This window comes from Zonotrichia leucophrys, chromosome 5 (assembly GCF_028769735.1).
Source record: "Zonotrichia leucophrys gambelii isolate GWCS_2022_RI chromosome 5, RI_Zleu_2.0, whole genome shotgun sequence".
In the NCBI taxonomy this organism is placed as follows: Eukaryota; Metazoa; Chordata; class Aves; order Passeriformes; family Passerellidae; genus Zonotrichia; species Zonotrichia leucophrys.
The window spans coordinates 6,956,263-6,977,463 of NC_088175.1; the positions used below are offsets into that span (position 1 = coordinate 6,956,263).

General features: G+C 39.7%; 2 protein-coding genes across 3 annotated transcripts in view; one reads left to right on the top strand and one right to left on the bottom strand.

The window, feature by feature from the left end:
* WDR25 (WD repeat domain 25) overlaps positions 1–1,129 on the bottom strand; it is a 62,153-nt gene extending 61,024 nt beyond the window's left edge. Inside the window, exon 1 of one of the 2 annotated variants that reach the window (XM_064715927.1) lies at positions 850–1,129. The gene's annotated coding sequence lies outside the window, so the exon portion shown is untranslated. Of the gene's footprint in view, positions 1–818 lie in introns of both variants that reach the window. The other variant, XM_064715928.1, reaches the window with a different exon arrangement.
* On the top strand, positions 1,113–20,464 carry WARS1 (tryptophanyl-tRNA synthetase 1). Its single transcript, XM_064715930.1, has 12 exons — positions 1,113–1,167; positions 1,865–1,887; positions 4,454–4,668; positions 5,734–5,941; positions 9,271–9,379; positions 10,196–10,315; positions 10,887–11,069; positions 11,724–11,824; positions 13,028–13,140; positions 14,198–14,371; positions 17,695–17,835; positions 20,001–20,464. The coding sequence occupies exons 3-12, from the start codon at positions 4,555–4,557 to the stop codon at positions 20,157–20,159; spliced, it is 1,422 nt and encodes a 473-aa protein (XP_064572000.1). The 5' UTR covers positions 1,113–1,167; positions 1,865–1,887; positions 4,454–4,554; the 3' UTR covers positions 20,160–20,464.
* The last annotated feature ends 737 nt before the right edge of the window (positions 20,465–21,201 follow it).

Below are 21,201 nucleotides of genomic sequence, written 5' to 3' on the forward strand. Positions count from 1 at the left end.
CATTGGAGAAGTGTCCAGCTTAGGGGCACAGCGATGGCAGCAGAGCTGGGACAAGGCACAGAGCGCCGCGGGTCGCTCCGGGCGGGGCCGGGGGGCACAGCCCTCCCCGGGCCTCCACAGCCCCGAGGGACAAAGAACGAGCTGATGGAGAGGGTTCGGTGGAGGCCACAAAGATGGCGAGGGGTCCGGAGCATCTCCCTTATGAGAGACCGTGGGAGACGCGTTTAGTCTGGAGAACAGAGGGGATCGCATCAATTCGCACAAATGTCCCAAAGGCGGGGGCACAGAGGATGGTGCCAGGCTCTTTTCCGTGGTGCCCACCGCCAGGACGAGGAACAATGGCCAGAAACTAAAACACAGAAGTTCCACCCCAAGCCGAGAAATCATTTCTTTTCACGGAGGGTGACAGAGCACTGGGACACGCTGCCCAGTGCGGGCGTGGATCTCCCAGTACGGAGACATCCAGCACCCACACTGGTGCGTTATTACTGTGTAACCCGCTCTGGGTGACCCTGCCTGGATAACCTCCAGAGAGCCCTTCCAGCCCTGACGCTGCTGCGAACACCCGGCCCTGTCCAGCCCCACCCGAGGAAGGGGGCCCCGGGAGGGCCCCGGCAACTGAGAAAACACAACGCTCCTTCCCTCTCCCGCAGAGCCTTCGCCTTTCCCCAGAGCCCCGGGCGCCGAGGACACGCGTGATGCCGGAACAACACCCCCGGCCCCGTTCCGATCCCGATTCCCGGTTCCGATTCCCGGTCTCGGTTCCTTGTCCCGATTCCCGTTCCCGGTCTCGGTTCCCGGTGCCACCCCCGCGGTACCTGCGCTCCCGGCAGCGCGCCCGGAACTCACCTGCCGGCCGCCGCTGCGCCGCTTCTAAACACGCGCCGGCCGAAAACACGGCACCGCACTGAAACAGTTCCGTGTGCCGCAGCCCCCGCGCTGGGCCGTGTGTTGGGAAGTGCAGAGTGAGACCGCGGCCCCCGGAGCGGGAAGAAGCTCCTCGTCTGCCCTGCGAGCGGAATGGAGAGCGCTCCCTTGGGCTGGGGACTGCAGCAGGAGGGAGGACCGTGTGAGGCGATGGTTCCGGGGGGGTTGTGTTTCCCAGCCGGGAGGCGCACCGGCCGTGCCGGCTGGGGTGATGCAATGGTGGTGACAGAGGAGCGGCGGGTGAGGAGCGCCGGGACGGCCGGGATGGGATGGGCACCGGAATGGGCACTCGGGGAGAGACCCCGGCGGGCGGGACAGGGGCTGGCTGGGTGGTCACTGCCGTCCCGTGAGCGGTGTGTGGAGGGGCTGTGCCGGGCACGTTCTCTCCTTCCCTTGGGTGATGCACTCGAGGCTTCGCCCCCGTTCCCTGCGGGGCTGCCTCGCCGCAGGGCCAGGTGGAATTGCCCTTGTCCCTGGGGAGGGCAGCGCGGGTGGCCCGGGCACTGCAGAACGCACCGAAGGGCAGAGCTGGCCGGTGGCCGTGCCCGGGCAGGGCGGGGCACGAGCTGCAGGCGCCGGGCTCGGGGAGCCAGGGATGAGGAGTCATTGTGGGCAGTAATTCTGGGCACGGCCGGTCCTTGCACGGGAGCTTTGCTCTGATACAGCTGCAGTACAGCCAAGATTCATGTGCTGGTCACTCCTCATTCTTTGAATGGTCATGTTATCTGTCATCTCGGGAATCGTCTTGCAGTCTTTTATTGTAATTCCGTGCATAAACTGAAGTGTGCCGTGACTGGGAAGGTAGGTCTGCTATAAAGGGCAGCTCTGTTGGAGTGCCTCTCAAGGCCTGTTTACCATGATATGTCTGGATGCCCAGTTCTTATTTTCTACCTACTTTAATTTTACTTTTCTTTTTTTGTTTTGATTTGTTTTACAGGAGGAAAAACAGTTTTCAGGAATGTAAGTGCTTTTAGACTTAGTCTCACATTCTTTCATTTGCTCATGAGAGCTAGTTCTGGTCTGTTATCTCTGAAAGTCATAATGTACTTCCATGCAATGTTTGTCTTCATAACTTAGTGTGAAACCCTGTTTTTTCATTCTCAGGTCTTTAAATTACCAAATCAGACTGCAGACAGTGAAAATGATGATAGAGCTGTGATGGTCAGCCAGTTGGAAAGGGAGGAAGATGCAGTAGTTTTCTGATACCTTTGCCAAGGATTATTTTTGAGCTTTGTCTCATAGCAATTTAATATTTTGAAATGGTCACAGGAGCAGTACCCATTATAAGTTCCCTGCATTTCATGAGTAGAAAAAGCACACATATCTTGGCTTTCAAGTTCACACTGGCTCATTCTGTACTCTGGATTTAAATAGCCTAATAGCTTATTCTCCAATTCCCATCTTTTTTTTTTCCTTCAGATCTGTTTGCCTATGGTATGTAATCTATCTGGGAATGTTAATTTTTATAATATCAATAAGAAAGCAAGAAAAAAAATCCTGATAAATAGTAGAATATCCAGACTTTTTTTTTTTTTTTTTAGTGGTTCACAATTGCATTATTGTATTTCAAAAGGTAAAGACCTATGTTCCTCATCACTTAATTCCTGGCTTGGATTCCACTAGGAAATAGGGGCAGTGCTGAGGTAAATAGAGATAACCTGTAGGCAGTAGTCCATAAGTTTTGCATTTTATAGTCACTATATCCTCATGTCTTGTTGCACTACTATTTTTGCTACTTCTTAATAAAGATGCACCTTCATTTGAGATGCTCTTTTCAGCTTAAATCCGTAATATTCCATACATTTTAAGGGGTCTGGTTTGCTGCTTTCCAGTACATGTGCAAGTGTCAGCTGTCACTTCAGCCTTTTTGAACAGGGGCAATCCATCAGTAAGACTGTTCTGTAAGGAATTAAGTTAAAGCAATGAGTCACAATTTGTTCTACACCGAAGAAAATTATTATATTATATTAATTATATTTATTGTATTATATTTCGTATTTATGCTTTTATTACTTTGTGAAATTTGAAGTCTATAAATATAAATGACATGTTCCTACAGAAAGGGTGTGTGTTTATCTTCATAAACATTTTCTAATATGTATTTATTCTGTACTTTCTTTAACACTTAAAATATTCTCTGCTCCTGAAGAAGAGGAAGGCAATATCTAAATAAAAATATGTAATTAAATTGCAGGAATGTATCAAAAATTGTTTGATCTGCTTCAAATTACTTTTTTTAGTCACACTTTCAAACTGCAAGAAGTCAAGTTATAAGGGATCAAAATAGGTTAAAAGCTTAAGTATTATTTTGTAATCTAAGTATAGTAATCCAAGGGTTAATAGAGTAAACAAATTACATTAACAAGTGGATGTATCCACTTCTCAGTTACTTTCTCAGGATATTCTACTGCAGCTGAAATGTGGGAATAGTGCAGCTGACTGGCGAACAAAGCCCTAATGATAGGTGTGTTTTGGTAACCACCTGGTTACCAAATCGACCTTCAAAGCTTGCTGGGCAGGTGAAAGCTTTTTACAGTAGCAGCTTAAATAAGCACTGTGTACATATAGCCAAGGTTGTGATTAGACTGATTATTTTGTAAAAGGAAGGCTTTGAAGTACTGCTGTACAGCTAATGCAGCTGTTATATTAGTTGGTTTTGTTTTGCTTGGATTTTTTGTTTGCTTTAATTCTGGGAAAAGGGAGCCAAAAGAACATGTATTTTTGCCAACCCTCAATCAGCCTGTGCTCCATGCACTGCAGTGGATCAGGAATTTGCTGGGGGGTCTCTCCAGAGAGACAAAACCTTTGCAGGTCAGGAGTTTTTTCCATGGGCACAGCATGGCAGAGCGTGCTTGAGCACACTGCTGTGTTCTTAGTCTCAGCCATCTCCTCATCTGTAGCCATCTCCTGTTACTTTTCCTGCATAGTTCTGAGAAACACAGGCACATTTTCAGCCTATTGCTGACCCAAGGATTCCTTGGAAAGCAACATTTCTCACCAATGATCAATGTGTTTTGTGACTTGTGGAGAAAAGCCATAAAGATGACTAAGCTTTGCTCTTGTGTATCTTTCTTTGGGCAGAAACACTCTATTACAAATGCTAAAAAAAAATTCCATGTTGTAGTTATGAACATCTCATCATCCCAGATTTGCCAGGGTATCAGTGCAGGAACATTAACTAATCAGGAATCAGATATCCTCTGCCAGTTGTTCTGAGATGCTCTGAATTGTATATACCTGTATTTAATTATTTCTCTTTTGCCAGGAATTTGACTTGGAAAAGGTGTTCTAGTGTTAAATACATAGACAGACAACATGAACACTGATGTCTAAATTTACCTGGTACTCTTGTCAGTCTGTCCATTTTTGTGTGAAACTGAAGCTCACTGTGTCATGTCTCCACATTTATCAATTTGATATGACTAGAATATGGTAGGGATCAGTATAGTTTTTATTTTCTTATTCTGTTCACCTAATCTTGAAGACTTACACTGAAGAGTAAAACATACTACTGTTTGCCCTGCAGTTCTGTTTGTTGCTGCTGTTTTGAATCTCCAAGCCAAAGAGCTGGCAGAAGATAAATTCAGTTGAGTTGTACCTAAACAGATCTTTGTGCAGTCTGGCAAAATGGCTGACAGCCCCAACTGTGATTTGAAGTCTCTGAGTCCACTTCAGCTGTTTGAAAGAGTGACTGAACAAGGAGAAAAAGTCAGAGCACTGAAAGCAGGAAAAGCACCAAAGGTATTTGCATTTCATGTTTTGAACCCATTTTTTTTCAGTTTAGGTATGTCTTTGAGTGGTGAAGAATTTTATCATTCTAAGATCTATTTTGCATTGTGATGTGAAAAACCCTTGTTGAAAACTGTTCATGTCCATTCTGTGAACTGTGGCATACCTGGAGCCAGGTAGTCACTGGCAAGACTGAAGTTTTTACTCTTGAAGTAAGAACAGAGTCCTAGGCTTGGAAATCTGCTTCAGCCAGTTGCCATACCATGTGATAGGATCCAAGGCATTTATTTCTCAAGTAAATTTATGTCACTTGCATTCTCTGGATTTAGATGGTTCGTGAAAATTTTCTCCAGGCATTATTGTAGACATTATCAAATATGTCTTCCTATAACTGCACTGACAGTTCCTTCTTAATCTCCCTTGAATAATTTAGTAATTTGCCATTTATTTCAGGTTCCCTATTGTGTCATCACTATTTTGGCAAGAAGAGCTCAGTTTTAAAATGAGCTTTCTTAATGTGTTGCCTGTGGGAGAAGGCCTTGAAAACTGGGAGTCAAATAAAGTGTTGTTCTATTTATTGCTTGCATGAGATTTTACAATAGCTTTATATTAGAGAGGTCATAACCATAACTTCTTGTTCTAGTGTTCTTCCAGTCTGTCAATGAATTGTAATGAATAAATTGTTTTAAGGTGAGCCATTGTAAAGTAAATTTGATAATAATTTATATATTATTTTTATACCTTTAGAAATTTATGGTAAAAGTGCTAAGCTTGTTATACCTCTGAAAGACAAGCAAGCTTTTTTTTTCCTAGGCAGAAATTGAAAAGCAAGACAGAGCTGCTTTAAATATCTTGGTAATGGTGATGATTTATATTCTAATGAATAAGTATTTGCTTTTCTTCTACACTTGACATTGATGCTGAAAGCATGTAAATAAAACAGAGTTTAGGGTTTATTAATGATGCAATTCAGATCAAAGCATGGATGTGGGATTTTGAAAGGTTGGGTCATTAATGTAACTTTCTATTTTAAGTATATTAAGGCAAACAATTGTTTGGGTTTTTTCCTTTATTCAGGATGAGATTGATGCAGCAGTGAGGATGCTCTTATCATTAAAACTGTCATATAAAACAACAACAGGACAAGATTATCAGGCAGGCTTGCCTCCAAAAGATCTTCTATTAATAAACAATGGTACAACTAAAGAAGAGGATGAGGATTTAGTGGATCCCTGGAATGTGCAGACATCAAATGCTAAAGGCGTGGATTATGACAAGCTCATAGGTATAACTCTTCCTTCACTGCTACTAAGGAATTTATGTAAAGTGATCCTAATGACCACAGAAACAGCAAGGCATCATAACAAATCCAGATCAAAACATCATAGGTAACATTTAATTTATGTCTAATCTTAGCATTTCCATGTCTAAAGAATTTGCTGTAAGAGATGCAAATGTCCCAGGTGGAGATTTCCTGTGAAAGATTTAAATACTTGGCCAGGAAGCTTTAAGTTCAAAATCCAAGTTTTGGTGTGGTTTGTTTTTTGGTGTAAGGATTGTTATTAGAAATTACACTAGTGAAGACACTGACTGAGTATTCAGTGGCTGGAATGCAGAAGAGCATTTTCAGCAGCCTGAAGGATTCCTCCTACCCACTCCTCACATCACCTATAGATTGGAGAGGGCAGGAATGATCCAAGGGTAATGCAGAAATCTGTTCAGTCTCATGATTTCTTCAGAAGGCATACTTACAGGCAGCCAAGGGCTGGCTGCAGTGAAGGAGTTGCAGCTCATTCAAAAACATGCAGTGTAATGGAAAGTGTTTCAGATGGGGTTATTACAAAACTTGCAAAGTTTTGTAGTTAAAGAAACAGAGGTCTAGGTAATTTCCTTATTGGTTTTACAGTTTGCTGTTTTAATAACTTGTTTGGGTCTAGCATAGAAACTTCTATAATGAAATATTAATTTCTCTATTTTTCCTTTTTCATTATTGTCACTCTTCAATTCTTGTTTAGTACCTCAGTTGTACATTGCTGAGGTCTGCTTAGTAGTTTTTGCTCACAGTAGAGCATACACCCTTATGTTGCAGTAATTGTATCTGCTTTGGGGACAGTTGCTTGTGTCAGCATTATTTTAATTCTTTGTGATGTTACTGAGAGATTGTGTCAAATGTATGCACACATTGGCTGAGTCTGCAGGAGGTAACAGGAGAAAGAGAAAATGGGAAAGGGAGAAGTGTGCAAAGAAAAATATAGGTCAGGTTGAGAGAAGGAAAAAAAAATATTTTTTAGAATCTGGAAGTGGAAAAGATCTTGTTACTTGCATAAGAGTTACAGAGAAGTAATTTGGGTTTTTTTTCTTGGAAGGAGGAGTCCTGAGCATTTTAGAAAAGGAACAATTGCACAATTGTGATGGCACAATCTCAGGATCTTCCTAAAAACTATTTACCATAAATCAGTTCATGCCCTTTTTTTCTTGTAACTGTGTTCATAAGACCTTTCATCTTCCTCAGAGTGTGGGTTAACCTAAAAGGTTTTTACTTCTTTGCACTACTCTCAGATTAGTGAATTTGATAAATGAGTCATTTTGCTTGTTCTAAGTGCTGTGTTGGAAATGTTTCAGAGAATGCTAGCCTAGGCACTTCAGGATGTGAAGCAGTAGCTGGTTGTTATTGATAAGCTTCCTTCTTTTCCTTTTCTTTTTAAAAATAACAATTAAAGGTGTTGTTACATTGGATAGCTCCTACCCTAAGGGAAATTTTTGTGCCACCTACATTCTGTTACTTGTGGAACCTGAGAAAGTTGCCACTGTGCTTATGTTTAATCAAACACAAAAAAAATGAAAGCAGTGTGTGAATTGAAAGAGGTCTTCTTCTCAAATGCTTGTCCTAGATGTGCAATTATAAATATATGGTAGCACAAAAAAAACCAGCCTGAAGATATTCTGGGAAGAAGGGTTCTGTCAGCTAAGTGCTAGATGCAAACATCCCTAGATATTTAATGAATGGGAATGATTTCCAGGATTATTTGCTGCAGCACATGCCCACAGATTGAGGTGAGGTTGACTGGCCTGTCCACCTCAATTCCACAATTCCTTCTTCTAGCCTTTCTTTAAGGTAGGATTGGCATTTGCATTTTTCCAGCCTCCAGCAGCCTCTCCCTGTAGTCATGGCTGTTCTGAGATCATTGAGACTGGCCTGGTCACCAGAGTTACTGTGTGACAAATATTAGGGTATACATTTCTCTATGTAGTTATAACAGGGCAGTGGCAAAGAGGAAAAGTACACAATGAATTTCAACAAATGCAAATAGGCTTTTGAAAATGGCAGTTCTCAGGACTTCTGCACAGTGAGTTGAAAGCTGTATTTTGGTAAAAGCTAGAACACCTGAGATAAAAAGCACATTAGGAATTTTTTTAAAGCTCGTTTAGGAGCAGAGTCTTTGTCAGAAGCTGTTTAGAAAGGCAGATTCTTTGTGAGCAGACAGCCTAAGATGTTCTGAGCACTCAAATAAGAGGAAAGAGGTAGGGAAAAATGATCCATTTTTTAACAGAAAAGGTGAACATGGGCAAAGAAAAGGGAGTTGTGCAGCCTGTGAATGTTTAATAAAGCTTTTTCGACATTTCCAGTGAAATGTTCTATACCCCAGAGAGCTTTTCTAATCACTTGCTATGACAGTACACAAATATTTCTAGGGTAGCCGGTCCCAGTTAATCCAGGGCATTTTCATGTTTTCTGTTGATGTCAGATTAGCCTCTTACCAGTTGCTGTTGATGTGCTGAATCATTTTCATGCTCATTTGGTCTCTTTTCAGCATTCTTTCAGATTATCATTTGCCATTTTGTGACTCATTTTGCATTTCATTAGTGCAATGCTGAATAATTCTAGTATTGAATAGAGCAAAATAGTAGCAAACAGTAGATTATTGCACAGATTTTTTTTCAAACAAATATAAATTATAGAGCATTGGCCTGATTGTTAAAATCCCAAAATTACTGGGAATGTGGAAAATACTGCTATTTTACTCTATCACAGCCTTTCCTAAACCACCAACTCATAAGACATACTGATTGCCATGAAGAACATTATGCATTTCCTTCTCAAGCCTCTTGAGGGGAGCAGTGTCTGTAATCATATACATATTAAAGAAGAATTAAGTTTGCAGAAGAGTATTTGGGGTTGGTGATGTCATTTGAGTGAAAGCAAAAGATGTTGTCTGATAGCAGAAAATTTGGACATCAAAAGAGAAACATTCAGAGCCTCTAAAGCATTTTTATTGTATGGCTTAGGCCAAGTTGGTGATCTGAATGTGTTTCTTGTGTTTTGCTTGGAATAGCAATGCTTGGAATATCAATGCTACTGCTGTAAGGAGGCTGCAATTACAGTAATTTGTGGATGGAGAAATACTGCAAGTTTGAGTGAGCTGAGCCTCCTAGCATAGAGATAATGCTGGAGGTGACTGCTGGGTCTTCAGGCTAGAATCAGGAAAATTGACTATTTGACTTGAAGATGTCTTTTTTAATCTAGCCTGCATTGGTATGTTCTTGGTATTCCAAGATCTGGTTGTAGCTGTGCTGTGCTCATTTTAATTTTTTTTTAACATTTTATGATTGTAGTTCGGTTTGGCAGCAGTAAAATTGACACAGATCTGATAAATCGAATAGAAAGAGCCATTGGGCAAAAACCTCACCACTTTCTACGGAGAGGAATCTTTTTTTCTCACAGGTGAGTTTTTCTTTTATTAAACTTCAAAAGGTCCTCTTGGGCAGACTTCCTGCAAGAATTATTGGGAGAGGCCTGTAACTAGCAAAAACCATGTGCTTTCATGCCAAGGCAAACCTACTGTGCCATTTGAAATTAGCAACTCTTGCAGATTTCCCCTGGCAACACTCGAAACTCTTGATTGCGTGGGTTTGTGCTGTGTCCTCAGGAACCCCAAACTGCAGAAATGTGCTCAGAGTGCAGGCTCATTTTGTCTCTCTGTCAGCAGCCAGAGGCAGAGAACTGCAGGTGCCACTGTTGGTTTCAGCAGGGCTCCCATGCATCTGTTTGTGGTACAGAAAGGGCTCAGGGAATAATCCTAAGCATGAGCCTGCCAGTGACCTTCACAGGTTAATGTTAGCACACAGGGGCTTGTGGGCACCAGCAGGCTTCACAGAAGGGCCTGAGCATGGCTGAGAGCAAATGGCCTCCACCAGAGGTCAGCTAAGCTGCTTGGTTGAACCTGTTTGAGAACCTGTCCCTGTTTTGCTGGGCTCTAGAGATTATTATCCAGTGAAGTAATTTTAAAAGCTGCACAATTTCAACATTAAATTTTCACTTTTGATTTAATTTTTCTTTGAGTTTTTTTCCTCCCATGAAGACTGAAGGAGACCAGGCTTTTCTTAAACAAGAACTTTATTATTTCTAGGGCCTTTAACATACTGTAATTTATTTATAAATACTTTTGGCTTTAAAAACACTCAGATTTTTAATAAAGGTATTTTACTGTAGATATTTCTTGCTAAAGAGTTGTATCTTGTTTTCTTTTTTTTTCTCTAGAGATATGGACCAAATACTTGATGCTTATGAAAACAAGAAGCCCTTTTACCTTTACACAGGCAGAGGGCCATCCTCTCAGGCAATGCACGTTGGTCATCTCATCCCATTTTTGTTCACAAAGTAAGCTGTTTCTACCAGCTGTATTCATCAAAGCATTTTTTTTTTCAAAAGAAACATTAAATATGGCTTGTGAAACTGCCAGAAGGATACATTGCAAGGAGATCTGATTATGTAAATATTAATGAACTTAATTCAGTCTTACATTTTCACTGAAATGATCGCAATCCCTGCATCACCATAAAGCCCTTTTCCTTACTCTCTTAGCCATGTGGCACTCCTCAGAATTTCTGCTGTTCCTAAAAACCAGCTCCTTACAAGACTCAGTAACATTACTCTGTAAGGTGCTGCTTGCAGCAGCAGGACAGAGACATTGGGCTCAGAAAGGTGAATTCTGGTTCCTTTGTAACTGGTGAGCTCTGTCATGTGTACGGGAAACATACAGGAAGCTTTTTCCAGTTAAGTTGTCATTATCATCTGTATAGAACATTGTATCTGTTCACATAAATATAAACATACAAAGAAAAGAGCAGACCTCTCCACATACTGTTTAAATATATAAAAATATTTTAGCTGCATGATTTACATCTTCATTTTAGCTTCATTTAGGATAAAACATGTCTGCTTCTTTTAGGTGGCTTCAAGAAGTATTTGATGTTCCCTTGGTAATACAGTTAACTGATGATGAGAAATACCTCTGGAAGGATATGACAATTGAGAAGGCATATGAATATGCTAAAGAAAATGCAAAAGACATCATTGCATGTGGTTTTGATGTCAATAAAACCTTTATATTTTCAGATTTGGACTATTTAGGGTAAGTAGGAATTTCTTTTGAGCAGTATAATGAAAAAAGTGTCTATTTTTTCTCTGTATTTTCTCTCTGACTTTGACTACACTTAAAAGTATGTCTAAATTTGAAAGCTTTGGGACAAATTTTGTAAGACTTGAAATGGAAACATATTTTTTCTGCTGTCTAACATTTTATATATATTATTGTCATTCTCCTGTATAACATATGAACAAATACTTGTGTGTGCAATGTGTAAATTATGAAAAATATATTAAACCAGCTGAAATGTAAACATACCTAAACCACCAAGAAAATTCCTGATTGATTTGCTTAAGATGGTATCAAAATCTCTCAGATGTGTTTACATTTTATTGGCTTTAATAGAAGGCATTGCAGCAACTTGTTGTGGTCAATTATTTTAATAATACAGCAGTGAGTGAAGTTTAAAGAATCTTTGTAGTAATTACTGGGGGAAGGGAAGAATAAATTAAACTTTCAAGGCATGAAATTCCTGTTTGTAAATGATTCTCTAATTATCATCTCAATGGGCCACAAAAAGTCTGAAACTGAGACTTAATCCTGCAGGTTTTTTTGATGTTCTCTGCTTTTGCAGTCAAAGTTTGTACATACACTCTCCTCCTCTTCTCATTTTATTTTTCCACTTTTTTTTCCTCACAGGACAAGTGCTGGATTCTACAGAAACATTGTCAAAGTTCAGAAGCATGTCACATTTAACCAAGTGAAAGGAATCTTTGGCTTTACAGACAGTGATTGCATTGGTAGGAAATTGTACGAGTTACAAGAAGCAGTGCTTGCTTTCACTTTCAGTTGAGCTATTTTAAATAAGAGTTTAAAGAGATTAGTGTGCCACTCATGAAACAGGCAGAAAAAGCAGGAGGATTATGTTTCTAGGCAGATTCTGATGTTATTGTTGTTGCTTCAGAATAAAACATGCTTTACAATGAAATTTCTAGCATAACTTCCACCTTTTTGACTTTAGTAACAGCAAAGTACAAAACACAAATGTTAAGGAGTCCAAAACAGAGAACGAATTTTTCTTTTATTTTCTTTTTTATTCTTTTGTCACAATGATTGGAGCTATAGGCAATCTTACCCCCTAGAAAGTTCTATGCCAAACTTGTAAAGAAACTTATCAGAAAAGATTGCATTAATACACATAGGCATTTACATATTTGAAAAAAGTTGGGTGCTGAATAGCCTAAATTATCAAGTAACTCAAGTCTCCCATTTACTTCACTGCAATTGCAGTTTCTGTCACCTGGCCAAGAGAAAAGATTCTGTGTAAAAATCACATTAAATCCTGGATCATCATTCTTCATCCAGTAATTAGGCCAGTGACAACTTTCAGCCTTCACTGTAACCAAGGAACAGGTTTCCACATGTTTTAGCAGTGCTCTGATAAAAGATGGTATTGTGATTATGACTTCATCACGTGTGTGTGTAAAAATCCAGCACTTGCTGTGTGTTCTGTTAGGATTTTGATAAGCTCCAGGTTGGCCACACTGGGATTAAGCCCTGTATAAAAAAGAAAACTGGGCATATCTGAGATGCTCCATGAGTACAGAGTGATTAAAGCAGTGATTTAAGATCTTAGAGGGAAGCTTATGTGATGACTGTAGCCATTCTCTCACAAAGTGAAAAAAAATGGAAAGCTTAGTCAATTCTGTTTCTGGAAAGGGCAGATAGTTCAATGATCAAGAGAGTATGCAGTGATGAACTTTTGCTGAAGTCAGTGTGGTCACAGCTTGCCTTTTCTATGTCAGTTGAAGGTTTGTTGACATTGCAGAAGATAAAGGTGAAAAGGTTTCCTCAGATAAGGCAGCAGAGCTTGATAAAGATAGAGCTTGGTCTTCAACTAAGTATTTGGATAATTCATTTGTGCATTTTACAGCCTGCAAAAAATTCTCTCTATTTATCACTGCTTCTGTTGATTGCTTAGCTTTTCCAAACATGTTTTTTAGGTAAGATCAGCTTTCCTGCTATCCAAGCTGCTCCATCCTTCAGTTCATCATTTCCACAGATATTCAATGGCAAAGAGAATATTCAGTGTCTTATCCCATGTGCTATTGACCAGGTAAGAAAATCATATTGCTTAGTTTGGTTTTCATGGATTTGGTTTTATATTGTACCATTCAGGCTTGGTGGTGGTGTCTCAAGGCATCTGTAAAACATTCCTGCAGGCACCTTTCTGGGGTAGAAACTGAAAGACCTAAAAGTTGAAAAGATGAAGGCTTAACCCAACAATCATGTATTCATCCAGTCTTGGATCTCTCTTGATCTCAGCTCCATTCACACTGAGCTGACATGTAGGAAAGCAAGGACTGTAACATCTATGCAAAAGCACACTGACATGGGGGTAGGAGGAAACTTTTGGCCATCTCCATGGTAACTTGGACAAGATGGAATGAGCTCAACTTGCAGCACAAGAGTTTTCTGTTGTACCATGGGGGAAAAACCCTCTCTCAGTAAGAATAAAGAAGCACTGAAATAGTTTGCCAGAAAGGCTGCAGAACCTTAACAATTCAGATTTAGAGAACTGAAAGAACATCAGATTCAAATGAGAGCAATAGGGTCTTGTCCTTAAATAAGTGGTATTTCTAGGAATCACATCCTGCACTGTCTGAATCTTTAGCTATTTTAGTCACAGGGACAGATGCTGGAAGATGATGTAATCAAATTAATCAGCCACAATATTATGAAATAGAATTTCACTTTGGTTTTAAGTCACATCATCAGCACAGCACTGCCAGCTTGCTTGCTGATTTAGTTCAGATTCTCTGCTGGTTGTTAAAATGCTTTGGGAGAAAGCTTTCATCTTTCATCCATCTCCAGCCGTATTAAGCATAGTTTTAGCAACTATTTGAATTAATGTAAAATTTTGTAAATATGCCTATTACTTAAGGGAATCAGAGTGTACAGCACTATGAAAAAGGAAAAAAAAGGGGATTTTGTTTGTTGGTGTTCTGAATGAACTGGATTGAAAGCAGGTTCTGGAATATTTCATTGTTTCCTTTTTTCAGGTTTTGGTTTTTTGACATCACTTCTTATGGCATGAATGAGTCAGCATCAATCAGAATTGATTTCAAATCACATTTTTCAGCTTTATTCTGTGCTTTTATTGGTTGTTTTAGGATCCTTATTTTAGAATGACCCGTGATGTAGCACCAAGAATTGGACAGCCTAAACCAGCCTTACTCCACTCAGTCTTCTTCCCAGCCCTACAAGGAGCACAGACCAAAATGAGTGCTAGTGACCCAAACTCCTCCATCTTCCTCACTGATACACCCAAGCAAATCAAGACAAAGGTAAGGACCTGTGAAACCTGATAGGATGAAACTTTACAACAAAAAGGAGAGGTCATAGAATCATAGAGCCATTTGGGTCAGGAAAGAGCCTTAAGATCATAGAGTTCAACCATAAACCTGTCTCTGCCAAGTCCACCACTGAGCCATGTCTGTAGGTACCATTGGTAGAAGAGTCTCCAGCTCCATCAGAATGTGCTGCAGAGGTTGGCCCATAGCTCCTGCTGACACTCCTTTGATTCCCCCTCAGCTGTCTGGCACTTCCTTCAGAGATCCTTCTGGCTACAGTGAGTTTTAAGTGTTTTCCTTGAACATGTATGAATCGAGTTTTCCATACATTTCATGGCAAAGCATCTTAAGAAATTGACTGAGTTATGCAAATTTAGCTAAACTATCAAATATGATACTTTACCTTACCAGCTAGTCTGATAGTACAAATATTAGCTGGGATAGTGTACAAAACATGTTTGTTTTTCTGATACCTGCAGAGCAGTGGTGTAAGAATAAGAGCTGTGGAGGCTCATGCTCTTAAAATAAATCTTATGTTGCCATAGTTTTGAAATCTGACAGACCATGTTGTAAACCTAATACACAGCTCTTTCTCTTGACTGCCTCTCCTTGTTGGGAGCACCAAACATTGCATGGTGTTAGTTACAACACAGGTCAGACCTTTCCTGCTGCTTGAGAATCTGTTGCTGCTAATTCACAAAGAAATCTGCTCACTCCAATTTCCAAATAAACATTATGCTGAATATTAACTCAGAAGGGTTGAAATTTTCTTCTGAGTATGTTCCTAGATTGTTTCTAAGTTCAAAGGAAGATTGCTTTTATCTGGTGTCAAATGATGTAGTTTTGCAAAAGTTCACCTGTGTTGTGGTATTTAAAGAAAATGAAAATCAGTCCTTGGGAAGGAATTTGTAGGCATGCAACCAGGCATTAAATAAATGTCAAAACAAGAAGAAAATATGTTAATGTTTTTTCTGTTGGGCAGGCTTGGATTAATTCTCTTTGACAGCCACCCCATAATGCTTCATTCTCTTTTGTAGAAACTGATTAAGCAGTGCTGTTTTGAAGAATTAGAATTCTTCATGTGTTTGTGTTATAATAATTCCAGTTAACTTGCACAGTTACAGAGTTGCTTTAAAAAAAATAAGCTGCAATTTCAGAATAGAGAATACTTGGTTAATGGTAATATTGGTAACATTCTTCCATGGTTCTTTCCTGACAAGTAACTTATGATCTGCAATGAGATCCACGTTCATAAGTCCTAATTCTACTGTCTTTAAACTACTTGAAAAGATGAAAAAAACCAGTTCTAGCTACTTGGAATAGAAAAGACATAAAGAAAATCTGAACATTTTAAATGTTGAGTAATGGTGGACCAACTGAGATTTACGTCAGCTCCTGAAGCCCATCAGAAACAAGTCTTTATGGAAATACAGCTTTAGTGAAAGACCAAATACTGTTATAGCAAATAAATTAAAAAATATATTAGGAAAGGTGACTTCTGGTCATGAATGAAGGTTAAAGTGAGAATGCTACGCTGGACAAAAAAATTACTGCTTCCAGCATTTTTCAGATCATTGGTACATTGCTAATTAATGAAGTTCAAAACTTATAGAAGATAAAAAATTACTATGTATAGGGAATGGCTAAAAGGATTCTGAGTAATCTAATGAGATGAGTGGCAGCATTTCAATAAACTATTCTTATTGTACCTATCAGCAAATTACAACTCAGTTACTTGTTTGTTTTCCTAAAGTGTTATTTAGATTTTATGTCTACAGACATATTGAGGGATTCAGAGACATTCAGGGGGAAAAAGATCAGTGCATCACTATGGATGGGTCACTGAAACCCTCAGTTAATGAGTAGATGCCAGAATATGTAAAGAAATGAATTTGAGATTAGGAAAGGAATCATTTTGTGTTTCAACAAAAAAATGCTTTCACCTGTCATGTTGTATTTAATCCTTCTCTGTTTAGGAAGAACACAAACTGTAGAGATAAAGGGCAATGAAAAAATTTCATACAGGCTTGCATAATCTAGTACTGAGGAAGGTCAGTGCAGAAGAGTATGTAAAAACTTCATTTTACAGATGCTGAGACAGCTATTCAGGCTGCCCTACAATATAAGAATAGATGTGTGTGGCAGATGGCAGTTCCTTGCCTTAAAATATTCATCAGTGCCTGATTTCTCATTGTAGTTCTTTGCCACAAGACTTCATCTGTAACTTGCTGGTTGGAGAGATTCAAAAAAGCACTAGACAGTCTATACAGATAATAGGAATGTTCATAAATTGTAAATATATAACAGCTCCTAGATACCAGAACTAAAAAAACCCCTACTTCATATGCAAATGTGTCTCTTGGCAGGTTGATAATGGTATCTCAAAAGATACAGGAGCTAAATGAAAGCTCAGCATATGGTTAAGAAATATTTTTTTTCCTCCACTTAGCAATTTATTTTCTTTAAATTTGTAGGAAGATTAGCATCCTCAGAGAGTTCTACATATGTATAAATGCTCAAAATAGGCCAGTGGCTTCTGAATTTATTGGGAATGGGATTAGCAATTACATCTGTTCAGTAGTGCTGTTCATCTGCCTATAGGAAACTATGCTTAAAGAAAGGGAGACTGTCAGCAAACATTCCATTTTTAGACTGAACAATTGGGCATTGGTCTGATTTTAAGCATTCTAGATGGACTTTTGTAATGTTTAACTTTGCTTTCTCTTGTTTTTCTTTTCCACAAAAAGGGATAAGTTTTTCTCTAGGATTTCTGCAGGATTTTCTATGCCTTCTTCATCTCTTCCAAAATTAGCTTCTTGATAAAGTAAATATCTTAATTTTTGTTACATGAAGTACATCTTCTGTAAGCACAAATTCTATCCAACAACTTCAGCAAAAGGAACTTTAATTTTTTTTTTACTGAGTCTTGGGTAGATTATTTTTAATTTTCACTTATTTTTATTCTGATTATGCAGTCTGAGGAGTATGTGTATAGCCATTTTTCCCTGCTGGGTTCTAATGACCTCCTTTTTTCAGTCCTGAGGCTCTGCTTTAACTTGTTCCACTCATTCCTCAGCTAATCCTTAGTAAAGAATTTGGAGGATCATGACACATCTCTGTTTGCAGTGAAGTAATCCTGATTGTGGTGGGAATTACAGCAGGAGCTCCTGGTGTTGTTTCAGATTAATAGATTGCTGGTGTTGTTTCAGATGAACAAGCTCCTGTTGCTGTTTCAGATGAACAAGCTCCTGTTGCTGTTTCAGATGAACAAGCTCCTGTTGCTGTTTCAGATTAACAAGCTCCTGTTGCTGTTTCAGATTAACAAGCACGCCTTCTCGGGAGGCAGGGACACCATTGAGGAGCACAGGAAGTACGGAGGCAACTGTGACGTTGACGTGTCCTTTATGTACCTGACTTTCTTCCTGGAAGATGATGACAGGCTTGAGCAGCTGAAGCAGGTGAGTAACCAAACTGCTCACAGGGTTATTCATTCCCTGCTCTGAGGACAAAGCTGTGCCTCAGTCCTCCTGAGGACCTTCTCCAGGAAGGTAATTTTGGTGTTATTCTCATGCTCTCCATCCCTTTCAAGTTTCAGTATTAGTATTTCAGTTTTTGTTTCTTTGCAGTGTTATTTCTCACAGGCCAATCCATCTCCTTTAAAATAAAAAAATCCCCAGTGTTTTCACAGGAATCTCCAACACTGTAGGACAGTATCTTCTCTACCTTTCAAATGAGGTCACCTTGGGATAAGTGTTGCTTTAATTGTATAATAAACTCTGCCTGTTCCTCATTGTAAAGTACCTAAACATTCTGCAAAACTACAAAAGCACATGTCTAAAGCTTGCTGGGTTTTGGTTTTTTATCATCATCACAAGAAATGTAATAGCTCTGAGGAATTGAGTCATTGATCCCAGGCAAAAACTGCTTCATATATGTTGCTTTTTCTTTAAGGCTGTCTGTCAGACTTCTGTCCCCAGGGCTGGTAGCAAGCCACTTCCCTTCCTTTCCTCACCACTACTAGGTGGTGTGTTTTCTCTGGAAGGCAGGAGCTGCAGTAGATAACACCCATGTCACACTGGTTTATCAGCTTTCTCCTGCTGGGAACAGCTGCAAGAAAATCAGAGCTGCAGATTCTTCTCCAGCCCTCTACTCCTTCCCACACAAGAGCAGGGTTGGATAGCTACTCTTTTCTGTGCTGTTGTAAATTCCTCATGGAAACCTGAAGCACATTTGACTTAAAGAGATTTTTTTCATTGATCTCCAACCACTGCAGGAGTGTCAGCCTAATTGTGCTGCAGAGCACAAAGCCTGGCCCACAGCTTGCAGCAACACTGCAGTGGTGCCTCAGAACCTGGGTAGAAAACGTGAGCTCACCCACTGTAGCAGCATCAGTGCAGCTGCTTCACCTCTAGCACCAGAGGGCACTTCCAGAGAAAGTAGCATTGGTGTTTTTATAACAAATTAACAAGCAAAGAAAGAACAGAATTCACAGAAGGACTAAATTGGAAGAGACCTTAAAGATCATCGAGTCCAACCCAGCCCTAACACCTCAACTAAACCCTGGCACTGAGGGCCACATGCAGTCTTTTCTTAAACACATCCAGGGATGGTAACTCCACCATCTCCCTAGAGAGCATTCCAGAACTTTATCACCCTTTCTGTAAAAAACTTCTTCCTAATATCCAGCCTATATTTCCCTTGATGCAGCTTGAGACTGTCTTCTTGTTCTGTCAGTGCTGCCTGGTGCAAGAGACCAACCCCCACCTGACCACAGCCACCTTTCAGGAAGTTGCAGAGGGTGATAAGGTCACCTCTGAGTCTCCTTTTCTCCAGGCTGAACACCCCCACACAGACCTCAAACATACTGACCTCAAACCACACCCTGAAATTACAATTCCAGGGTTAACAATTGTTAATTAACAATTGTTAACAATTGTTCTTGTTAATGTATTTTACTCTTGCTGAGTGAACATCAGCAGCATTTACACCTTGAGCAGGTGTTACAAATGGCTTGATGATGAGGGGAGGCAATCATGTTTATTGTCATTTCAAATATAGCTGAACTGTCCCAGCCATGGTTGCTAAATGTGGCTGAACCAATAAATTTGGCCTGTGCTTCTAAGCTAAAGCATTTCAGTATTGAGCAATGGAATGGATTACCAACTGTGAATATGACTATGTGTGAACATAGATTCTGAGTGTCTTTGCTATAAAAAGGATATTTTAATCACCCCTAGTCTCTTAGCAAATGCAGTGAGAGAAAAATATGAGAATTTGTACCTGTTATTGAGGAAAATGAAGGCTTAGACTGTTTATTTGAACTGGGATTCTGGGGAGGAAAATTGCAGTTTCCTGCAAGTAATTACAGGATTTCCTAGTTACACTAGTGAATGTAGTTTATTCAGTCCTTATAATAACTTGCACATACAAAGTTTGCCAGCTACCTTAATGTTTTAACAGGCAACAAGCAACTCTGCAAGTTTCATTTTCAGAGTGATACCAGATAATCTTCCAAGGCATGTACTTACTTTTAAGTAATCCAAATCTGTCTTTTAAAGAAATACTGATCACTGAGTCTTTTTGTGAATGACACCATGTTCAGCAACCAACACTTTCTTGACAGGCCTACACCAGCGGGGAATTGCTCACAGGAGAGCTGAAGAAGGTACTTATTGAAACAATGCAGCCCTTGGTAGCAGCTCATCAGGAGAGAAGGAAGCAGGTCACAGATGAAATTGTGAAGCAGTTCATGACTCCAAGGAAGCTGGCTTTTGAATTTTGAAGAAATGTGTATGCAACTGAGCACTTCATAATCCACAGCCAAGTAATTGTTGTCTTCTGTTGTGTGTCATCACTCCCTAGTTATGTACAGCCTGTAATCGGTGCTTTATAAATAACGAGTAAATTATCATGAACAGCAGAGTACAGAAAAAGTTTAAAATAGGACTTGGAACTATTTAAAATCAGAATATGCAAGACAGAATTGATCCCTCTTTCAGGAAAGCATGTATGTCAGCCCAGCATTGTATTTTAATGTATTTCATGTTGAAAATATAAATAAAATTTCCATTTGATGATAAAGACTAACTTGGAAATTGCTTTAAATATGTTGGTAAGAGGTCATATATCTCAAAGTAATAAATAGTAGCTCCATTTTCTTTTGTACTCTGTACCTTGGTTTACTAGATTGTATGTCTTCTTGGGCTGCTGAGAACATGCTGCACACAAAAAAGTGGTGAATGTTACAAAGTGGGATCAGTGCAGAAAGAGTGGACACCTGTGAGCTGAACACTGGAGAAAGAATATCAGACTTGTCTTGCTGTCACCTTCCTCTTTGACATTGGGCAAGATGCAGAAATCTCACTGTACTTTTTACCTGGACCTTTTTACCTGATCTGAGTGCCTCTGGAAAGAGGAGGTCATCAGGAAGCTGTCAGGTCCTTGATATTCTCAGGTGGAAGATAATATAGAAATGCAAATATTAGTTTCTAAGTATAAATAACAAGTGTTAAATCAAGATGTGGAAATTGAACTCACACTGGACACAGGGATAGTTTTAGTACTGTCTGCTCTCTTTCACTGCACCAGGAGGTTTAAACTAGGGATATTTATTTTAGGATGTATTCCAGTGAGAAAATACATTTTGTTAAAATACCTCATGTAATATTTAATTATCTCCTTTCTTCAAAAGAACTTCAGTGTCTTCACTATGATTCCTGGAAGAAAAATCTAAATTATTAGTTATTTGTTTTGATCTAAACAGTGCTGAGTGCAAGCTGTTAGATCTGTCTTGCATAGAATAGAAAATTGCTAGCCCAGGTATA

What these genes read in the sequence shown, in the direction of transcription:
- WARS1 (XM_064715930.1), top strand. Translation starts at nt 4,555, where the DNA reads ATGGCTGACAGCCCCAACTGTGATTTGAAGTCTCTGAGTCCACTTCAG. An exon ending in ATCCCATTTTTGTTCACAAA is followed by an intron (nt 10,316 to 10,886) that starts GTAAGCTGTTTC and finishes TGCTTCTTTTAG; the next exon opens with GTGGCTTCAAGAAGTATTTG. An exon ending in TCAGATTTGGACTATTTAGG is followed by an intron (nt 11,070 to 11,723) that starts GTAAGTAGGAAT and finishes TTTTCCTCACAG; the next exon opens with GACAAGTGCTGGATTCTACA.